General features: G+C 46.3%; 1 protein-coding gene and 1 non-coding gene across 3 annotated transcripts; both read left to right on the top strand.

Moving 5' to 3' along the window:
• The first annotated feature begins 251 nt into the window (after nucleotides 1-251).
• ap1g1 (adaptor related protein complex 1 subunit gamma 1) lies at nucleotides 252-21,068 on the top strand. Of its 2 annotated transcripts, XM_047041533.1 has the most exons (24): nucleotides 252-369; nucleotides 6,513-6,716; nucleotides 6,871-6,995; nucleotides 9,044-9,185; nucleotides 9,290-9,386; nucleotides 9,738-9,814; nucleotides 10,295-10,303; nucleotides 10,909-11,004; nucleotides 11,139-11,219; nucleotides 11,312-11,410; nucleotides 11,506-11,561; nucleotides 11,677-11,790; nucleotides 11,933-12,073; nucleotides 12,374-12,428; nucleotides 12,676-12,798; nucleotides 13,187-13,276; nucleotides 13,371-13,495; nucleotides 13,597-13,701; nucleotides 14,546-14,687; nucleotides 15,086-15,212; nucleotides 15,694-15,789; nucleotides 15,979-16,139; nucleotides 16,252-16,350; nucleotides 16,446-21,068. In XM_047041533.1, exons 2-24 carry the CDS (start codon nucleotides 6,516-6,518, stop codon nucleotides 16,545-16,547), a joined length of 2,463 nt encoding a protein of 820 aa, XP_046897489.1. In that variant the 5' UTR covers nucleotides 252-369; nucleotides 6,513-6,515; the 3' UTR covers nucleotides 16,548-21,068. The 2 variants fall into 2 exon arrangements, with proteins under 2 accessions (XP_046897489.1, XP_046897490.1); XM_047041534.1 differs by lacking the exon at nucleotides 10,295-10,303.
• On the top strand, nucleotides 12,511-12,589 carry LOC124482334. The gene has a single exon (XR_006957745.1). It is a non-coding gene; the product is annotated as a small nucleolar RNA SNORD71 (small nucleolar RNA).
• Nucleotides 21,069-21,315: the final 247 nt, after the last annotated feature.

Raw genomic sequence — 21,315 nt, 5'->3', positions numbered from 1 at the left:
CCACTAGTGATTCTTTTGTATCCGGATGGCTGTTATGGGATCAAGTGTCCGTTATTGGAGGGACATTCTGAAGACCCATAGTGCGTTTCTGTTTTAAGGAATGGCCAGTTGAGGGTAAAATAACCATTCGACTTCACCAAGCAGTTCACCGGGTTAGGCAAGGTCTGTGGGAGAACACATCCTTTGTGATAGTCAAATCGAACATACCTACTGTCCACAAACCTTGAAGTTTTGGTTATTTCAGTGTAACCCTCCGCCTGCGGTAGAAGTGCTGAGGCTAGGGTAGCCACCATTTTGAATGTCTGGTCTGTTCCTCCCTCCGTCGCAAATAGAGAAGATTCCAGTAATTTTCTGGTATCATTACGGCTAGTGAGTACAACTTTCTATTTTCATGTCAGCTAAACAGAGCAGTCAATTCTGCTAACACGCTCAGAAGCATATTTTCTATGTCTGTGATCGCGTTGACAGGTGTGCCTGTAGACTCTGCATAGGAAGTGGGGCTGGCAAGCTAGGCTCGCGTTCGCCAGTCTCAAGTCTGTCAGTGCACCGGGGGTTAGCGTCTGGTAGCAAGTAGCTCTTGTTAGCTAGCTAACACGGGGTAGGTTGGTCTCTGGTATGCTTTTGATCTTCACCGTTTTAAACAACATGATAGCTATCTATGATCTGTGTTCATATGGTTCAATGAGATACCCAGCCATTCGTTGCTTGTCATCTCAGAATTTTGTCATTTGGTGATCATGAGTTGCATGGTATCAAGAAACGGACATATCAAGCGAAGTAGCTAATCCTGCTAGTGCTAAAAGGAAAAGGCCTCTGTTACCGAGTGCGTAGCAAGTTAGTCAATGTTAGCTAACAGGAGCAACCACTTGCTAACATTTGAGAAAACGGAGTAGGCTCATGGATGTGAGAAATAAGGAGGCTGAAATTGTCATAAAAAAATGGCCTGACTCAGAACAGGACTAGCTTGGCTTTTCCATTAAAAACGTCAAGGTTACCACCTTCACATTGCCACACAGGCTACAAAGTGTAGTCAAATGTACTCCCATCATTGGTGGGTGGCTAAGTTGAATGGCCTGCGTTCAGGAAATTGGTCTTTCTCTTGATCCACACGCCTTTTGGTCCAAGTGGCTTGATGCACAACTTTGATCGGATGTTTGTAAATCCCAACACACAGCTTAACTACATCCATGCTTGTGTGTCCTGGCCTGGGAGCTATATATCATGATAATTGAATACACCCTGATATTTGTTCTTAGATTTCAGAAGCCTACTTTCCATTTAGATCAGTAATAGCAATGGACTGTCAACAGCTGTTTGTGTCAAAGGCTCTGGATTCTGTGCCTGTATTTGTTTGCATGTGGTTGTATTTGCATTTAGGATGCTGACAACGTATTTCAGTCTATCCTTTGCTTCCCATCAATCCATTAGAAGAGGTCATAATCTCACACTTCAATTTACTTTATGAATTCTTAAGGAAATTGAAAGATTCAGTGTTTCTAGGTCAGGACTTTAACGTGACCACTCAGTGGTTAACACCTAACAATTTAACTGTTAATGATGAATGATAATTTGTCTTGTGTAAGAAAGAAACCACATATTTCATGATGTGTATTGTAAATCAAAAGACCAAAGTCCTTCAAGTGCCTCTTGAACTGCTATATCATTTGAGCCCTATTGGTATTGTTTATTTATTGGATAGCAAATGGTAGCCAGCTGCAACACTTTTCCAATTTAAAGGCATCTCTCTAAGGGCTTGGCTGGGCAGTGACTGCAAAATGAGACACAAGGAAGCAATAGGCTAAAATATTGGTCAGGAAGTAAAGGTCCCCCTCCAATAGTAGCTTTGCATCTTTTTTGCAAACAACTTTTCTGCAGAGTTTAGTTGCTCTAGTTGTATCTGTTGCCTTGTGCGTGTTGTTGACAGTGTTTACTAGGTGCAGAAGGCATGTGTTTCTCCCGAGGGTGTGTGGGTGTGTATGTGTGTGTGTGTGTGTGTGTGTGTGTGTGTGTGGGGGGGGGGGGGTGCTCTGGAAGTCTCCCACAGCTGGTATTGGAGCTTTGTCTGGTGGAGTCCCTACTGTGGTTACTAGCTGTTGATGCTGTTACAATCTGTCCACCAGTCTTCATCTCTGCTTCCCGATTCTCTTTGTCTAAGTTGTACATCCAGCCATGCTTTACATATGGAGAAGTGTTTAGTGAGGTGGGTCATCCCGAACACTTCAACTGGAGTCATTACAAATACGGACACGGTGATCCTTCTCGGAATAAATGTCTAAATGCCATTTCATAGGACGTGACATAGAACTAGAATGGATTTAGCAGGAAGACCACAGCCAGTGAGCTATGTTGCCAGGCTAAAGTGGCATTTATATCAGTATGTAGTTATCTATAAATTGTTAAGGTAACATGTCAAATCTTCAACCGCAATGTTTAAATGATTCTTTACCAAATGACCAAGTATTGCCTGTTCATGTTTCTGGAGTGCCAAAATCCAGCCACACGGTTGAACAGTGGTCTTTTTGTCTTTCTGGAGTATTCTACAAGACGAATGAAAAGCTGATGAAAGCTGACCTTGGGGAGAGCTCCCTTGGCTGTTGCTAGCCAACCGTTTGGCCAGCTCAAACTTCTACCCACCTATGGTCTTTCTAATCCATTTTGGGTTCTCAACTCTCGCTCTGTTCATTAGTTTACCCTAGACACCACACAGTTCTTGTTAGTGCTGCGCGTACAGGGTTAGTTAAAGAACTAAAATATCAGAAGTCTCATGTTATAATGAATCAAAGAATGTGTGCTGTGTTACAACATGGTCTGCAGAGCAGTCTGTTTGTTAGGCTCTCAATGACTGGTTACATGTACCCTATACTTATGTGAGCTGAGCACACTTAAAAGAACAGCAATTTATCCAGTACTTTAATTCCTCTTAATTAATCTGTCAAAATGTACATGAAGGTAGTAGGATGGAAATATTTAGTGGGATGTAAGCCTGAACATTACAACGTTGTTAAGTTTGACTCATTAGCTCCACACAGCCCATCTTTTATGACAGGCTGTGTGCTTTATGATGGGCTGTGTGTCATGAATTTCCACTGTGGTATCTTAATGCCAACTAATGTTAACCTTATCTAGGCTACTCATAATTCTCAACTTTTGGTGTACTGACAGAGAGATGAAGGTAGTCCAGAGGGTGACCGCTCTTGTCTGATCGATGGCACATTACCAGTGAGTGGCACTCAGTACATTTGAATAGGCCAGTAGAGGCTCTGCTAACCTTTGGCTTCTCTGGAATGTGGACTACCTGGACCTCCCATTCCACTTTGATTCCAGGGACTTCTGACATGATCAGCTGTGCAACTCTGCAGACTCTCTCTCCGGTCTCTCCTTGAGACCTCGGCCTATTTCCTGCTCCACCGTCTCCACAGCTAGACTAACTTGACCTGACATTTCGCTACAACTTCCATTTCTGAATGATAGCTGTTGGACAGTATGAAGATCAAGACCTCCCCCCGTGTGTATATCTCGGTTTAGAAAGAGGTGTGATTCAAAGTTAAGGTTTCTTAAAAGGGATAGGAATGCCGAAACAAAGGCTTGAGCAAGGATAGTCGAGTAATGTCTGGTGGTAAGCCAGTGTTTAATTCTAGTTTTGTATGTCCATTGTTTAGGATATGGCTTTGTTACACACAGCAACAGGGTTAGAAGGGTTTATTTCTCAGCAGGTGTATTTTGTTACAGGAGGCGTCGATTTTTATTCTGACAGGAAATACTTGGTGCCTTTACTGAAGGCTTATATTAGTAGGTCTAGTACTGTATTGGCAAAGCCTTCACTAAGTGTATCATCCGTCAACGCAAGACAGGGAGTTTTGGCTCTGTCTGTTTAGCAAGTGCATTCTGTGTGTACCAGCATCCCTCTTACCTCTGAGGCAGCTATATGCCCAAAATGACTTTCTTCAGCAAGTAATTATCGGAGACACACTTGCTTCGGCAGCCTAATTATGTGCTGCATGCCAACAGATAAAAGAGTCGTGCTTCTTTGAGATGGGGAGTCGTAAACACATCTTCTCTCTGCTCGGAGGACCCAGCAATAAGCACTTTCGTCTTAGTTCTTGGCATTGTGAGCAGTGATGGATCTCCCGTTGTGGCCTAAAGAAATTAACACTTGGGCCTCTCACCAGGCCCCTAAGTTGCCATAAACACGACCTCCACCCCCCCCCCCACCTCCCCCCCCCCCACAGAGTGCTGCTGATGCCAGCCTGCTGACATTCTTCATTTCACTTCAGGCCACTCCAGCATGTCCAGGGCTGGGATCTCTTAAGGATCTCCCTCTCCTAGTTCCCCCATCTCTTTGACCAAATGCATTGTGTTCTGACGGACAAGGGAAGAATGAGCTGGTATTTAATGTGGCTTTTAGTAGAAGGCTAGTTTGGCACCACTTCCTGAATCTGTTATAGTGACTTGACAGCGTCTCTGTTGGTGCAGCGTACAGGTGTGTATGTTGAAACGCGTATGGGGAGGGTTGTTCCTGGAACCAGGAAGTGTTGTTTGTTGGACACGCCCATGTTGGGGCTTTGCCTTTGGGATGGTCATGTCCTCTGCTCGAATGACTCACTTCTTCTGACTTGACATTTGTAGAGGCCTTGCTATTGCTCATTCACGTCCTTTTGTTTTGAGACGGCAAACCCAAAGCCTCCATTGTCACAGGTTTAGTTCCCTTTTCGGCCTTTCGCTGGTTTATGTTCGGTGCTCACGCATTAACCACCCTGCCCTAGCTGCTGCTTTACACTTAATGGAAATCTGAAAATAATTCCATAGGTGTGAGCAATGCGGCAATAGCTTGAACTTTCCCTGTGATTATCAGGCCACCGATTCAATCCCAGCGTGTGACTTTGACGTGCGTGCCCAGTGTTTCCCACAGATTAGAAACCTAATTGTGGCGGGGAGGGGTGGGGGTTGTCAGACGGGGGGGGGGGGGGGGGGGGGGGGGGGGGTCGTAATAATTCCTTCGTTAATAATTCTTTACAGTTAATTTGTTAGTAATTTGTTACATTAAATATTAATCCAAAATGATTCACACCTTCACAAAATTAACAACAACTAACATATTATTTCTGCATTATGCATGTAGCAACCCTAGTGCTAAACAACTATTTAACTGGTTGGCTCCATGACGCCGGGTAAGCTAGCTCTTGAGACTTCTCACCAAAAGAACGAAGGGGAAACTTCGAGTACTGTAATTAGCTCTGGATAAGAGCGTCTGCTAAATGACTAAATGTAAATGTGAGTAAGGTACCTCGCGAAAAGTAGCCTCAACTTTTCTCGACTTTTAGCTACGGCACTAATGCTGAAGGCTCGCTGATATAGCTGTCGGTCTTACTAGAACGGCATATGTATGCGTTGTTGTTGCTAACGTGTGCTGACGTTGTGACTGTGCATATGTGAGAAAGACGCATGAGTGACAGAGAGACGGAGGGAGAGCAGGGGAAAGGAAATGCAGCTGAACGAATACGCTGCGTGTTTTAACCTAAATAGCGATAAAAACAAATATTTTACGAAACGCAATGTGTGGCGGCCGGTGTTGATTCTGTGGCGCACCGCCACAAATTAGTCTATGTGTGGGAAACACTGCGTGCCCTTGCGTCTCCACAGGTAGCTCACAAAGGTCATGGGGGTGGAGTCCAAACCGTGGCTTTCTGGAGTGTAGGAATGGAGCTGAAATGGGGCTAGCGCTCTGGCCTGGATGCATGGAAATCTTACAAGAGAATTGAATCTCACCTCCATGCATGTGCACCTTCTCAATATTTAATTGTGCTCCACTGCTCAGTTTGAAACCTTAGTGCCTTACTTAGGAGCTCCCGAGCAAGGGAATGGAATTTCACCTGTCATTCTCCTTTCACCACTCACATTTCTCCCCATAATGTGGACTCTTTGATATGCCGTTAAAAATGTTTTGCAAACACAAAATAGTCAAATTCAAAGTGCAGGCCAGAAGCGTTAGGAGAGACTGTTGGCTCTATATACAAGATTATATACATACACTTATGCTGTACAGAATGCTCTTATGCATTGTTTCATTCAGTGCTGCTTCAGACAGTTGACTATGCCCAGCCAGGCATGTTCTCTCTGTGTTAACTACTGCAGTGCCCATTGGTGGTGAACGCATGTGTATTACTTCAGTCGAACTGCACGTCGGAGGGTCCTGGGCAGCACCTGCCGATTTTTAGCTTCACCCAGTGCCCGGTTTTCCAGAGTGCCTTTTTATACTTCATTTCAATCGTGTCTTTTGTAGTCTCTTCATAAGCTACTAAACATCAGCCACTGTCAGAGTGGATGATTCCTTCTGCTGTCTTTGTGTTTATTCTTGGGTTTATATCTTTTAATCTAACTTGATGTCATCTACATTTCAAATAAGATTTTGCGGTGTGTTAGAGGGCCCTGTTCAAACAGTGCTGCACGCTTGGAGCTCAGTTGCCGCCTTCAAATCCACCTGAGCTAACGAACGTCCTCCCTCCGCTCTCCAGAGGATGCCAGCTCCGATCAGACTGCGGGAGCTGATCCGGACCATCCGGACGGCCCGGACCCAAGCCGAGGAGCGCGAGATGATCCAGAAGGAGTGTGCTGCCATCCGCTCGTCCTTCAGAGAGGAGGACAACACCTACCGCTGTCGAAACGTGGCCAAGCTGCTCTACATGCACATGCTGGGCTACCCGGCGCACTTTGGGCAGGTAGGCTTCGCCGGGCGAATGCTTAGTCTTCTCCCGAGTTGTTTGTCGGTTTTCCTCAGACCGGCAGTGATCGAGTGCCATGAGTGTTTCGTCTCAGCGAAGAGAAGGGGGGGGGGGGAAGCAGTTATGTGAACTGATGAGTCTTGTCTTCCAGCTGGAGTGCCTGAAATTGATTGCGTCCCAGAAGTTCACCGACAAGAGGATAGGGTACTTGGGAGCCATGTTGCTGTTGGACGAGAGGCAGGATGTCCATCTACTCATGACGAACTGCATCAAGAAGTAAGGGCTCGCTTTGCTGCCTCCATTTCTGTGTGTTTTTCAACTCCCTCGCCTTCTGCCCGAAATCTCCTGCGGTCGATTCCAACTTTCCCTGATATAAGGGGATGTTCCTCGCATCAAGCTGTATTTTATCAAGCGCTCGGGAAGCCACTTGCTGGGTTGTCAGGAGCAGCTGCCGGTTTGTAATGTGTGTGTAAAGATAAGTGGTGTGGTGCTTCAAGAGGTGATGGCGCTCAACACCAGCACTCTGTTCTCTGCCAAACGTGTTAGTCATAAGTGGTGCTCCCCAGTGCGTGCCGTCGGATATGGGCTCAGCCCCCGAACCTGCCTGCCCAGCTGTTCAGTCTCTCTCCTCTCTTCTGTGACTCCCGTCTACATTCTCTCTGCCTGTTTGTTTTCCTGACTCCTGAACCCTATCCTTTAGGGGTGTGATGATACCAAAAATTCAGTAGTCGGTACCGATACCAGTAATAAAACAAGATTTTCTATGCCAATATCGATACCAGGGTAAAAATAAATAGTTGTCTAAGATTCCATGTACTTAAACATTAACTTCTTTATTAAAATACTTGAAAATATAAACATTTTATATAGTGCTGTCAAACGATTAAAATGTTTAATCGCATTAATGTCATAGTTAACTCGCGATTAATCACAATTAATCGCACATTTTTATCTATTCTAAATGTCCCTTGATTTCTTTTTGTCCTATTCTTTTTTCAAATTGTAATGCTCTTATCAACATGGAAAAGTGGTTCGGATTGCTTCGTGCAAATATTTTTTGTTATTGAAAACAACATTGCAATCGCCTGGCTTTGACGAGGGGGCGGAGAATTCGCATCATCTGTGTGCTTGGCCATCAAGTGGTATTTCAGACTGGACGTGCTGCGATGATAGCTCAGTTTACAACGACAAAACACACAGATCACTTTGGTCTTGTCAATGGAACCATTTGGCAACTTTTTAAAAGTAAACTTTCCATTCAGAATCTTATTGGCATCCATTTCGGCGTCTCGCGCTCGCCATCCACTCAAAACGTAACGTTAACCTACTACCAGAGAATGTCTCATATCCGTAAACGGGCTCTGCTCCTACGCTTAAGCCGGATCGCAAGCCAAACAAGTGTGTGGCGTGCCTGTTGTTTTGTTTCCGGTCTAGCTAGATCCGGTGTGGTGTTGTAGTTTTTCTAACTTCGGTAGTTGTTGCAAAAGCATGTGAAAAAAACTACAAAGTTTGCTAGGCCAAAAAGAGCGTTAATCGCGCGATAAAAAAATTGACGCCGTTAATTTGGGTTTGCGTTAACGCCGTTAATAACGCGTTAAACTGACAGCACTAATTTTATAACAAAACATAACATGTGCGATATAGCATAGAATAACATAAAGTGCAATTAATGCTCCTAGTGCAACAACTAGTGTCCCCAGACACATTCCAGACACCTTTTCAAAAGGTGCTGTGCAACAACAACAACAGTGGATCTAGCAGTGCAACCATTCAGCTAACAAGATGAACATTTCTTCTTTTTTTTTCACAGCATTGCACACCTTTTGTTGGTTAGTTCAAGGTTTTTAGAGAGGAAAAAATGCATGTCAACATGGTCTTGGGTAAATCGATCGCATATTTCGAAATTAATCTAGATTAATCACAATTACGCTAATCGCGGCAAAAAAAATTCTCTCGCAAATCGTCTTTTACATGGATTTGTTTTGGCATCATAAAAAAGTTTTGGGGGGTAATGGTTTTTTGACAAAGCATCAGTTCCGGAAGAGGCGCAGCACCGATGCTGTTAACACTGGCATCATTGTTAACACTGGCATCATTGCTAACACTGGCATCATTGCTAACACTGGCATCATTGCTAACACTGGCATCGTTGCCTACGGTGCCTAAAAAATGGGCATCGTCTGTGTTTTGTCATTTTAGAACCGGAAGGTGTCGGTAGTATGGTTCCCGTGACATCCCTACTCCCCCCCCCCCCCCCCCCCCCCCGTTTTCTCCATCCGTATTCACGGCTGCCACCTGTTCATCCTGTCCTCTCTCGTCCACAGTGACCTGAACCACAGCACACAGTACGTCCAGGGCCTGGCCCTGTGCACGCTGGGCTGCATGGGCTCCTCTGAGATGTGTCGCGACCTGGCTGGGGAGGTGGAGAAGCTGCTCAAAACATCCAACTCCTACCTGAGGAAAAAGGTTTGGCCGGACAAGCCTTATCCACGTGCATCTGTCACGTACTTTAAAGACACACACAAAAAGATTTTGTTAGTAGCTGATGGACTTTTGAACGTTCTTCACAGGCGGCACTGTGTGCGGTCCACGTCATCAGGAAGGTCCCAGAGCTGATGGAGATGTTCCTCCCGGCCACAAAAAACCTGCTGAGCGAGAAGAACCATGGTGAGACAACAGCCAGGGGAATGTGGCTGCGTCTTGCTGCTCCTGCACACACCGTTTCCTGTCCTGAAGGGTGCCGGCAAAAAGTTTGGCTCCTGTCCTCGGTGTCCTTCTCCGGAGAGAGTAGAATTAATGACTCTGTCCGTCACAGCCGGTGAAGGTGTCACTAGGCAAAAGGGGACATTTCACGGCATGAAGAGAGGAGAGGGGGGAAAAAAAAGTGATGCCTCTCTTGTGAGACCCTACTGGAAGCCTGCCTTGCCTTACAATGCTTTTAATTGCCATTTGTTTGTCCAAGTTATGAGACATTGAAGGTTCCTTTTAGTGACTGGCCTTGTGTTCCTCCCCCTCCAGGTGTTCTCCACACATCAGTGGTCCTCCTCACTGAGATGTGTGAAAGAAGCCCTGACATGCTGTCGCACTTCCGAAAGGTACGGACCACCCCTCAGGATGTCAACATCCTGACCAGCAATCTGTCTTCTAGGCAGGCTTGTCAGCCAGTCCTCTGGGAGTTAATTGAGCATTCGTCTTTAGCCTGCTCCACATTTCATTTCCTCTCGGTGTATGCATTTTCCTTTGAGTATGGCTATTAAGGTGGACTTCAAAACATGCTTGACTTAAAAATAAAATTACAAAAGCCTTGAATGACATTTTTCATGTAAGGTTTGCTCTGCATTAGAAGTTGACCTCCAGTGGTGTCCTCTCCGTTCCTCTTGCCTGTATCTCAGCTGTACCTCCCCCCTCCCCTCCTAGTCGTACCAGCTTTGTGCCAGTCCTCCCACCCCTCATGTTCATGATTGAAACATCATTTGGAGCTCTCTGAAAGTGAATCTCTGCCGGTTTCCTCCCCTAACATCTACCTCATATTTTTTCTGTCATTTGTCTTTGTTACAATTCCTGCATTGTGTTAGAATGAGAAGGTAAGAGGACATTCTGGTTTCATAGCTGGTGCATGCTGTCACTAGTAATCACTTCACATGGTCACAGTAGATGTAATCAAATATGTGCTCAGTGTTGACTTTTTGTTTGGTTATTATTTGATTTGTTTTATTTCCATTTCACAGTGGCCATAACGTCCGTTTTCTGTATCACAAAATGAGTTTTTAAATTTGTTTCGTAGATGCATTTCTCACAATTGTCCTAGTGTCATAATACTAATATGTAACTCTTTTGATTACAATGTTGAAAACGAGGTGGTGGGTCTGTTTTCAAACGATCACCTTAAGTGTTGTCACTAAACGTATTTAATGAATATCACTATTACTCTTTATAAAAAAGAATGTTGCTTGGAATTGTTATCTGTAATTCTGAAAAACAAGACAAGTAGGATACATTATGGTTAAGGAGGTGGGATCCTTCTTGATTAGCTCATTAAACAAGTTTCCCTAACCCAATATGTGTATAGAATCACGTCTTAATTACATAGATTTACAAATAATTTTTCTGGTATTTCTGAAGCACGCTCCGTGGAAGTCGAGGAGTCTGAATGGCTTTGCTGACGCCATATGTCTCCTGTGTTTTACAGTTGGTTCCACAGCTGGTGAGAATCCTGAAGAACCTGATCATGTCGGGATACTCGCCCGAGCATGACGTGTCGGGTATCAGTGACCCCTTTCTGCAGGTGAGGCCGTAAAAAAAAACCTTACTTAAAAAGCCTTAAAAAGCCTTAAAAAGCCTTAAAAAAAGGTTACCTTCGTCGGTTACTACATGTATACCGGCTGAATATCACCCGGCCACTATTGACTCTCGTTCCAGGTGCGGATATTGAGACTATTGCGAATCCTTGGCAGGAGCGACGATGACTCGAGTGAAGCGATGAATGACATTCTTGCACAGGTAAGAAGTGACGGTCAACGTCCTCTGAGCCTTCGTCTTCCCCAGCCAGTGTCTGAGCAAGGGGACTGATGCGTCGCCCTCACTCTTTTCAGGTTGCAACCAACACAGAAACAAGTAAAAATGTAGGCAATGCAATCCTTTATGAGACAGTACTGACCATCATGGACATCAAATCAGAAAGTGGACTCAGGGTGAGTTCTTCATTTAGTCAGTGTTTTCGTCCTGTTCATGTGTTCACACGTGAACAGGATCAGTGGACGTGTACTCCTAACCTTCTGCTCTGCAGGTGTTGGCCATCAACATTCTGGGACGCTTCCTCCTCAACAATGACAAAAACATCAGGTGAGGTCGCCCCCTCAGCAATGGGGCCGTGCATTAATCTGAACCGGTGTCCTCAGGACACCCTCGATTGCAGGACGGCACTAAAGCCTTTGTTCCTGTGTGGCCCCCCCCTCAGATACGTGGCTTTGACATCCTTGCTGAAGACTGTACAAACGGACCACAATGCAGTGCAGAGGCATCGGAGCACCATCGTGGACTGTTTGAAAGACCTGGACGTGTCCATCAAGAGGTCAGTCTCAGACGGGCGGAGAAGCAGAAGGAGTTCTAACGGCGTGAAGGAAAGTGTGCCAGGCGTGCCGCAGTGCAGAGCCGATGGCGGAAGAGAAACCGCAAAGTGGTCGCTGCTCACCGTCTTCCTGCGTTTTCCGCAGGCGCGCGATGGAGCTGAGTTTCGCCCTGGTGAACGGGAACAATATCCGAGGCATGATGAAGGAGCTGCTGTACTTCCTGGACTCCTGCGATCCAGACTTTAAAGCAGACTGTGCGTCCGGAGTCTTCCTGGCTGCAGAGAAGTAAGGCCCGGCAGTGGGGGGGGGGGGGGTGGTGCACTGGTTGTCAGGTGGCCTCAGAGTGGGTTTCAGGTTACTGCGGTTTCTGTGACATTAAAACTCCTTAAATGTTTAGCCTTTGCTTCGCCTCAAGGGCCCTGAAATGGCTGACTTATTAGCATAGTGTGTTAATAAAATGAGTAATCCGTCATCACCACGTGATGCCTGTCTCGTGCTTGCCTTAGTTCCCCCTATTGTTGTGCTTGTTCAACAACGTCCGTTAAAAGTGATGGCAGCTGACTAACTTCCCGCTCTGCCTCCCAGGTATGCGCCCTCAAAGAGATGGCACATCGACACGATAATGAGAGTCTTGACAACGGTACGTACCTCTTCAGCACATGAACACAAGCCTTCCCTGCCCCTCGCTGCATTTGACCAACTTTGAGGACGTGTGCAATGCTCGGCTGTTGGAAGATGATACCTCGAGTGATCCATCGTCTGTACACCAAATGATGATCTCCTCAATGCTGACGACAGCCAGCCTTCTGCACCCACCGACTCGCACATGGAGGTTCGTTGGAAGTGTTTACTTTGCTAACCGGGCTGCCTGTGGTTCCCTCCTGCAGGCGGGGAGCTACGTGAGGGACGACTCGGTCCCCAACCTGATCCAGCTCATCACCAACAGCGTGGAGATGCACGCCTACACCGTGCAGAGACTCTACAAAGCCCTGCTGGATGACATCTCCCAGGTGAGACGTAGGCCGTGCTGCTCCGGAGGTGGAGGAGGTTTGGAGGAGGTTTGGAGGAGACTGGAGAGCTCGGAGGAGACGGGAGAGCTCGGAGGAGACGGGAGAGCTCGGAGGAGACGGGAGAGCTCGGGGGAGACTAGAGAGCTCGGGGGAGACTAGAGAGCTCGGGGGAGACTAGAGAGCTCGGGGGAGACTAGAGAGCTCGGGGGAGACTAGAGAGCTCGGGGGAGACTAGAGAGCTCGGGGGAGACTAGAGAGCTCGGGGGAGACTAGAGAGCTCGGGGGAGACTAGAGAGCTCGGGGGAGACTAGAGAGCTCGGAGGAGACTAGAGAGCTCGGAGGAGACTAGAGAGCTCAGTGAACCTGGGGTGTGTTTTGTCTCCCACAGCAACCTCTGGTGCAGGTGTCGTCCTGGTGCATCGGCGAGTACGGAGACCTCCTGGTGTCTGGCCAGTGTGAGGAGGAGGAGCCCATCCAGGTAAAGCAGGTCTTTTCTGGAACACACACACACAAACGCACTCTCCAAAAGGATCAGTGCGAGATGTTTCATCCCTGTGCTGTGGCGACTGTAGGTGACTGAGGATGAGGTCCTCGATGTCCTGGAAGGTCTTCTAGTGTCCAACATGTCTACCCCTGTAACCCGGGGTTACTCCCTCACTGCTATCATGAAGCTGTCCACCCGTTTCACCGGTGTCAAGTAAGATGGGCTTGATCAAAGATATGATCCCGTGGGATGTGTGGCCATCATTACTGCCTTGGCACTAATGAACTCAAAACCTTTTTCTTTCTTTTCTGCAGCCGAATCAAGAAGGTGGTGTCAATATACGGCAGCAGCATTGACGTGGAGCTGCAGCAGAGAGCTGTAGAGTACAACGCCCTTTTCAAGAAGTACGACCACATGAGGTGAGCTCTTCTCCGAAGCTTAAGCACCTCTCTGAAATCCTAGCCTGGCGTCTCCACCCTTTTGATACCCAAAGGTCATAATCAACTAGGGGTGTAACGGTACAGAAAAATATGAAAATTAAATAAAAAATAGAATTCTATTGCAAAGTGCCTGCCTGGTAATACGTTAAATACAAATATTTCAAGAACTGAATACGGTCTTAGATCCTCTGCCATAAAAACTCAGATGGCAGTAGTTATAGCTTTTATCCACTTGTTTTTCTCCGTTGCAATATTTGACCAGGATGCCGAAGTATTCCCAAGCAGGAGACTAGCGACAGGGAGGGTCGTGAAGCTCTGATTTATCGCTAGCGGTTGCCATGACGCACACGGGCTGCACGTGTAGTTGCCGGCGGAAAATAAACACACGCGACTTCCGTTCCGGGAACTCAGCCGTGCACAGCCCTGCACGAAACGGTTCAACACAAACACGTGTATCGTTACACCCCTTTGATCAATGGGCGCAGAACAACACGCCTCTGGACTCGATGGGAGGGAATTACACGGGTGGAAAACAATGGCTGTTTACTCAACGGCACTCCTCTGCACAGCCACTGTATTATAGGTATCCCTTATCAGGAACATGGTTGTGATTTGCCAGGTTCTGGTTGCAGAAGGGAAATTTGCTTGAATTGGGAGGCGGGGCCAGAGAGAACTAAAACACGAGCTGACAGATTTGTCTGGTTCCCACCCTCCTAAAGTCTGATTCTTCAGATGAGACATTGTCTCAGTAGATGGGTAGCTGTGCTTGTTTTGTTCATGTTCTCACTCTCCGCTCCCCCCCTCTGGTCTTGGTTCTCTGCAGGCCGGCCTTACTGGAGCGAATGCCCATCATGGAGAAGACTGCCTCCAATGGCCCCACAGAGATCGTCCAGACCAATGGCGAAACGGAGCCCTCAGTTCTCGACACGAAACACCCGCCCCCTGTCATTCAACCAGCCAATCAGGTTAGGGCCTCATTACATTCAGCACTAAGGAGTGTGAGACGGTCTTAATGTAGCTAGTGAGAGGCACAAAAAGATTGCTAATGCATTCTCCCACTGTTCAAACAAGGATCCCTGCTGGTAGGAATATGACAAGGTGTGCCAGGCCTTCTATTGAAAAACAAGATGCCATGTATTCTGCCAGAGTAATGTGGAGTCGTACATTTCGAATAAAACACCCAGAAGGATTTGATCAAAGTAATGGATCTTCAGATATTGTAATCAGATATTGAACAAGTCCTGGGCATCTCTAGTATGTCTTGTTCAAAATCTGATCTGAGCCACTGCGGAGGTCCTTGTGACGGCTTTGAGTTCTGATGTCATGTTCCTGCCCCCCCCCCCCCTCCCGTTGATGCCCTCAGGCGAATGACCTGTTGGACCTCCTGGGGGGTAACGACGTGGTACCTGTGATCCAGACCAGCCTGCCCACCAAGCCTGCCTCCGCTGGGGGAGAGCTGCTGGACCTGCTGGGGGACCTCTCTCTCACTGGTAGGACTCTGGCTCTCACGCGCCCACACCTGGCCCAGCGTGTCTGCTCAGAGCAGTGACTAACTCCTACACTCCCATTTATTGGTTAACTTGAGTATAATTGAGGGGAAGCACCTCAGCAATATTCAGGCATCAGTCATATTATTTCTTGCGTCAAATCTTTTTTTGCATTCATGAAATATTTCTATTTGGGTCCATCAAAAGGTTTGTGTCCGACTTATTTGCATGAGCCCTAGCTCATGTCCCCACCAGTGAGCTCTGTCTCCCTTCGTTTATACTCTCTCCTTGAGACTTCCAGACAAGAACAATCTCCTCCTGTTGATCTCTGTTCACCCCCCCCCCCCCCCAGTGGCGTCCTGATTAATCTGCACTCATTGTTAGCCATACACCAGGTTGTATGAGTTTCAGTGTGGACTGTTTTTGTGCGTGTGTGGTTCCTTGTACCCTGTTGGAGCCCCCTGTGTTGTGGCCCCCTCCCCAGGTGGTCCTGCCCCCGTCCCCTCTGTGCCTGTCTCCCAGCCCCCCTTCCTCCTGGATGGCCTGTCCTCACAGCCCCTGTTCAATGACATGGCCTCAGGTGAGCTCCGGACCCCTCCTCCTTGACGTGTCCTCTGTCTGCCGTCACTTCCACGCGGCCCGCATCCACCTGCTGCACGTAGATTGGAGCGTTGTCGATCTGTGTCAGCTGTGTTTGTGCAGCCCGTGTGTCCTTTTGAGGTGAACTTTTGCATTTTGCTGAATTGTGTGTGTGTGTGTGTGTGTCTAGGCATCCCCCCCATGACGGCGTACAACAAGAATGGGCTGAAGATCGAGTTCACCTTCGAGAGGTCCAACCCCAACCCCAATATAGCAGTCATCACCATCCACGCTTCCAACACCACCGAGGCCGACATGACAGAGTTTGTTTTCCAGGCTGCAGTACCAAAGGTGAGAAATCGCCACATGGTAGAAGCTTGCCAATAAAAGTCTGATTTATGGGGGAAGGACTCTCCATGAAGCCTGAGCAGCCCCTGACTGTGTGTTCTCTCCCCCCCGTCAGACATTCCAGCTGCAGCTCTTGTCCCCGAGCAGTAACGTGGTCCCCGCTCTCAACCAGGGCAGTGTCACACAGGTCATCCGAGTCCTCAACCCCCAGAAGGTAACTGCTCGCCACTGCAAAGCACCACAGTTGGCCACCCCCACGTTGGTTTCGTAGCACGTTGATGAACATGTCTCTCCTTGGCCGTCTTCCAGCAACAACTGCGAATGAGGGTGAAGCTGACCTACACCCACAGAGGCGCTGCTGTCCAGGACCTGGCCGAGGTCAACAACTTCCCCCCTCAGTCCTGGCAGTGAGGGGCGCTGCCGCGTCGCCCTTAAAGACCCCCGCCACGGGAACTATGGGAACGATTCTCCCCCGAGCCTCCTCTTTCTCTCCCCCTCCTCCCCTCAACTGACCCCCCCCCCTGTGTCATCACACATCACTGCAGACTGCTGCCCTGGGGTTGCATGGGAAACAGCAGAACTTCTTAAGACGCACGCCCACACACCACACACGCACACACAAGCGCGCTCACAGAGAAAAGAAAAAGAAAAAAAAAAGATGGTATGAACACCATGATGTCGACAACATTGATGGCAATGACTATATTGACGTCACCTGGGGAAAAAAAAGAATAATCTGAAAACATATCCATGTACTAACCCTCTCTCTTCTTCTTGATTGGTTTCACTTTGATCGGCTTTGCAGTTGGCACTATTCCGCCCCCCCCCCCCCCCTCTTCCACCTCAGCACACGTAGACTCACCATGCACTTGCTGTGGTACCGTACCCCCAGCCCCCTCTGTAAACCAGCATACTACAGAGAAGCGTCTGAGCACTCTTTTAATCCATCAGGTTTACCTTTTAATTCCTGTTTTCAATTTTGAACGTTCATTTACACACGGGTAATTTCTTCTGTCTGAATGAGATGCAAATAAACCTCCCGCTATTTGTACACTCTCCATTCATGGCTCCACAAAGGACCTTTTTCAAATTCTACGAGAGAAATTTTGTAATCAAGATTGTAGGACATGGTTCTGTTAAGAGATCCAAGTCGAAGACCTTTCAAACATCCAGCGCTCTCACGAACATTGTAGAAAGACCTGTTTAAATCTTCTATCTCATCTCTTTAAGTGATCAAGCGAGCTAAATTCTCGTTTCCCTCGCTTCATTTTGCTTGGGTCAAATTCCATCCAGCAGCTTTTTACTACCGGTAGTCATGTCAGAAAATGGAACACCTGGTACCATGATATCTCTTTAGGGTTATCGTGTAGAGTATGCTTCGCTTGTCCTGGTTATCGTTTTGTGTGTCTTAGTTTTGTGTGCTCTCCACCGGTTACCAAGAGCTGGTCTTGTTGAGGTTGGAGATTTCGGCTCGGCTTGGCACTATGTGCTTTTATTGCACTAAATTCAATTTCCTATACAGAATCTTCCTGATGTTTCTCACTGAATATTGACTCTGGAAATAGCATTTGATTGCTTTGAAAAGTTTGGGGAATGATGTCAGATATATCTGCAAAGACCTGAGTGTTGGCAGATTTTTCAGGTCTTGTTAATGGAGTTAACATAAAATGGTGACATTTTAGACATTTGCATTCAACATCTGAATGAGCATACGGTGTCGATGCATACAGGTAACAGTAACTACACGTATTTGAAATTCACAGTTTAGGATCAATATTGGCCCCTCGTTGAGTTGATTTAACCTGGCTGGATGTAGCCAGCTTTTCCACCATGCACGTACATAAATGAAGTCTATTTTGAATGTAGTTATATGCACTGAATGCTATTTTTTTTTTCTCTGTCTTGTTTTTGTGGCGCTTCTCTTTTTGTGAAGAAGGCAGCCATCTTGTTGGCACAAATTGTGATGGCGTTATTTTAGTTGTTTCTGCAGTGATTTGACTCAAAGCAGTAATGCCTAATATCAAATTGATGTGCCTTTTTTTTGACGTGACTAAATAGGAATCCCCCCCCCCCCAAGCCGTGTTCCACACTGAGAGTCGGGTTGGGTATGTGTCACTGTATTGAGGGGCTTATCGTGTGTGTTCATACCTGGGCAGGCAAGAGGAGGGAGGTGAAGGACGTGACCTTTTTGTTTTTAGAGACATTTCACCTTGGAGATCCCATTGTTTCCGGTGGAGTCGATCCAGTAGGGATGTGAGTGGAGTCTGTTTGGTGACGGAGGGTAGGATTCCTCGGCTGTCGTGCTTCTTCAAATCAGAATGCCGGACGAGCTGTCGGAAAACACGAACCTGAATACCTCACAATGTTCTCTTTCTGTTTGCTATAAACAGCTGGATAGATTGACGGCTGTTTTGAGTCTTATTTTATCTGCAATCGGTGTGCGTGTGTGTGTGGGGGGGGGGCGGCCTAGTTAATCCATCACATTACTAACCATTTAATTAGCCCTGTGATGACGAATGTGTGTTCAGAAGTTCAATCAGACTATGTACTGACTAATATTCACTATGCTACACTATCTAACTTGTATTACCAAATCAGAGATGCTATTTAGCTTTGGAAATATTTTTTGAGCCATGGTCTGTGTATATGGAGAAAATGATTTAATTATTAGTTCTGTCTGTTTTGGGCTGAATGCTACATTGGCTTGATCTGTATATACTGAGGGCTTTCAATCCTTCATCCTATTTTTCTTTCCCTTTTAGATACCAACCATTTTCTAAGACTTACGATTACTCACATTTGTATATTGTCTGATTTAAATGGGAGTCCGTCTAATCGACGTGGCCCTCCATTGTCATCACTCATTGCAAAAGATGTGTTATCTGCTGCCTGTACATTGTATATAATTGTAAAACAAACAACTCGATCAAATGAAATAAAAACCCATTTGAAGACCTATGAAGATTAGCTAGGGACTATAATTGTAAACATATATGTAAAAACAAAATGGTTGTATCCTTTTCTTTTTTTTGTTTGCTGATTGTGGTGGAGTTAGCAGGCTGCTATTGGGTTCTTTAAGTTTGATGTTGGGGGCTTGGCTGGGGTCTAGGAATGACAGCGTGATGTACTACTGATAACTGGGCAGAGCAAGGGGCCAGTTGGCACCTGGTGGTTTCCTGTAAGAGCCCCATCTGGCTCATGTGTGACTTTAAAGAGGAAGGAGCGAACTCTTGGACGGATGTCGTGGCTCCACCCCAAGGCCTTTGCGTGTTACTGTTCTGCTCTTTCCAGCTAAAGTGATTGGATATAATAAAGCACTGTCAGACATGCAAACTCATGGTTTGATGACCTAACTACGTTGCACATAGTCCTTGGTTTCCAGTGATTCTCATTCTCTTTCAGTCTCTTATCTCTGGTGTCCCCCCCCCCCCCCCCCTTTTTAATTGTATAGATACTTCTACTTATTTAGACACAGGACCTCCCAAGTGACTTGTATTGGACTTCAGAGACAGGTACCCTGGGCAGTTCCCCTGTAGTGTAGTGGGAGGGACCTTTCACCCTCTGATTCTGTCATGTTGTGGATCCCAGGTGAAGGGGGATCAATCTCCCTCCCTGCTTGTTGCAGGCAGGGAGCTATGTGGTCCTCGTGGGGTTTTCCGATGTGAGGCAAGCGGGTACCGGGCCTCCTCCCCTGGGGTAGACACGTCCAAGGCGATCTCATTCTCTCATTACACACCTGTCACTATTGTGGATACTGTTCATCCGCTAGTCCCATGTGTCGGTAAAAGATGCAGATGTACAGGCAGACGAGTCTGCTGAAGAGAGGTTGATATCGGCAGCTTCAGGCTTCGTCCAATGTTGTCTTCCCATTCTGCCCCCCTGTTATTGCCCTTGGTTTGTCTGTAGGTTTGTGCAGAACTTTGATTTAAGTAATGCGGTGCTGCTTTACCTGTCCTTGAGTTACAAAAAGAAAACACAAACGTTGCACTTGGCTAAAGCTGCATGTTACCTGTACTTAAAGATGATATCCACAGGGGGGAGCTATTGAGAATATAAGGCTAGTGCAGCCTGCCTTATATCCTGCCTTGTTTTATTGGTTCTGTTCAATTTTGCACCCCTGTCAGTCACGTTTGATCAGTAATGCTTTTAAGGATGCAGTGCTCCTTCCTGTTTTTAAGTGTAAAATGTTAATGAAGTTTACCCAACTGGAGTTGTTTGGCCACTGCAACTTGAAACTAAATCTTAAATGGACAGATTGATTCCTTGGAAATACGAGCATTTTTGAAGTTTTGTTTGATTAATCAGCCAGTATCCTTGTGTGTGTGTGTGTGTGTGTGTGTGTGTGTGTGTGTGTGTGTGTGTGTGTGTAAATATATATCTGTGTATGTATGTGTGGGATTGTCTGTGTGTTAGCATGTCTTACTCCACTCACCTGGTAGGACATGATTTTGGCTGCAATGATTTCAATTCTCAGCTACTGAGCTGCATGTGAGAACCAATGTAAATAATGTCATTTCTACTCTTTACTTAATCCTCTTTTTGAAATGCGAGAAAAGTTCAGATTCAACAAAATCACCCTTTGGGCTGGAGCAGACATTTACATTTGGAAATGAATTGTTTAGGACACCATTTTTTTTTTTTCCTTTTTTCCCCCTTTTGTGAGGGTGGGGTGGGGGGTGGTAAGTGCACATCACTCATTTGGGTGTAATTGCCATTGACTTATATTTGGTCACGTGAATTCACTGTGTGAAGGGCTTAGTGGAGCAACTGACTTGTCATCAATTTCCCTTTTCCTGTGAAGTTGAAAAAGACATCATTCCACTTTTGAAAAAGGATATCCAGATGTAAGCCCCAAATATAACTTGAATATACAACAATAACAATAAACATGCCATCTGATGTGAGATGGGGGGAGGGGGGGGGGGGGGGGGGGGGGGAAACCGATTTTTGAACTTTTTTTTGCAGATAAGTTTGACATGTTGAACTTAATCAGAGTTCTTTGTCTCAAAGGTGGGTGTGAATGTCACAGAAAATATGAATATTAATAATTATGATGATTAAAGATGAGAGGATGTAAACTATTACATGGGATATTTTAGACGTATGCTGTGTATTATTGTCTTTGGGTTGGAGAAAATGATCAAGATAATAATAAAAAAGTTAAATAAAAAGGCTACAT

Source organism: Hypomesus transpacificus, chromosome 19 (assembly GCF_021917145.1).
Source record: "Hypomesus transpacificus isolate Combined female chromosome 19, fHypTra1, whole genome shotgun sequence".
NCBI classification, from domain to species: domain Eukaryota; kingdom Metazoa; phylum Chordata; class Actinopteri; order Osmeriformes; family Osmeridae; genus Hypomesus; species Hypomesus transpacificus.
This window is presented reverse-complemented; position numbering and strand designations above follow the sequence as displayed.

Coding starts and splice junctions, on each gene's coding strand:
- ap1g1 (XM_047041533.1), top strand. CDS start 6,516: ATGCCAGCTCCGATCAGACTGCGGGAGCTGATCCGGACCATCCGGACG. Junction 9,387..9,737: donor GCTGAGCGAGAAGAACCATG/GTGAGACAACAG, acceptor CTCCCCCTCCAG/GTGTTCTCCACACATCAGTG. Junction 12,074..12,373: donor GTCTTCCTGGCTGCAGAGAA/GTAAGGCCCGGC, acceptor TCTGCCTCCCAG/GTATGCGCCCTCAAAGAGAT.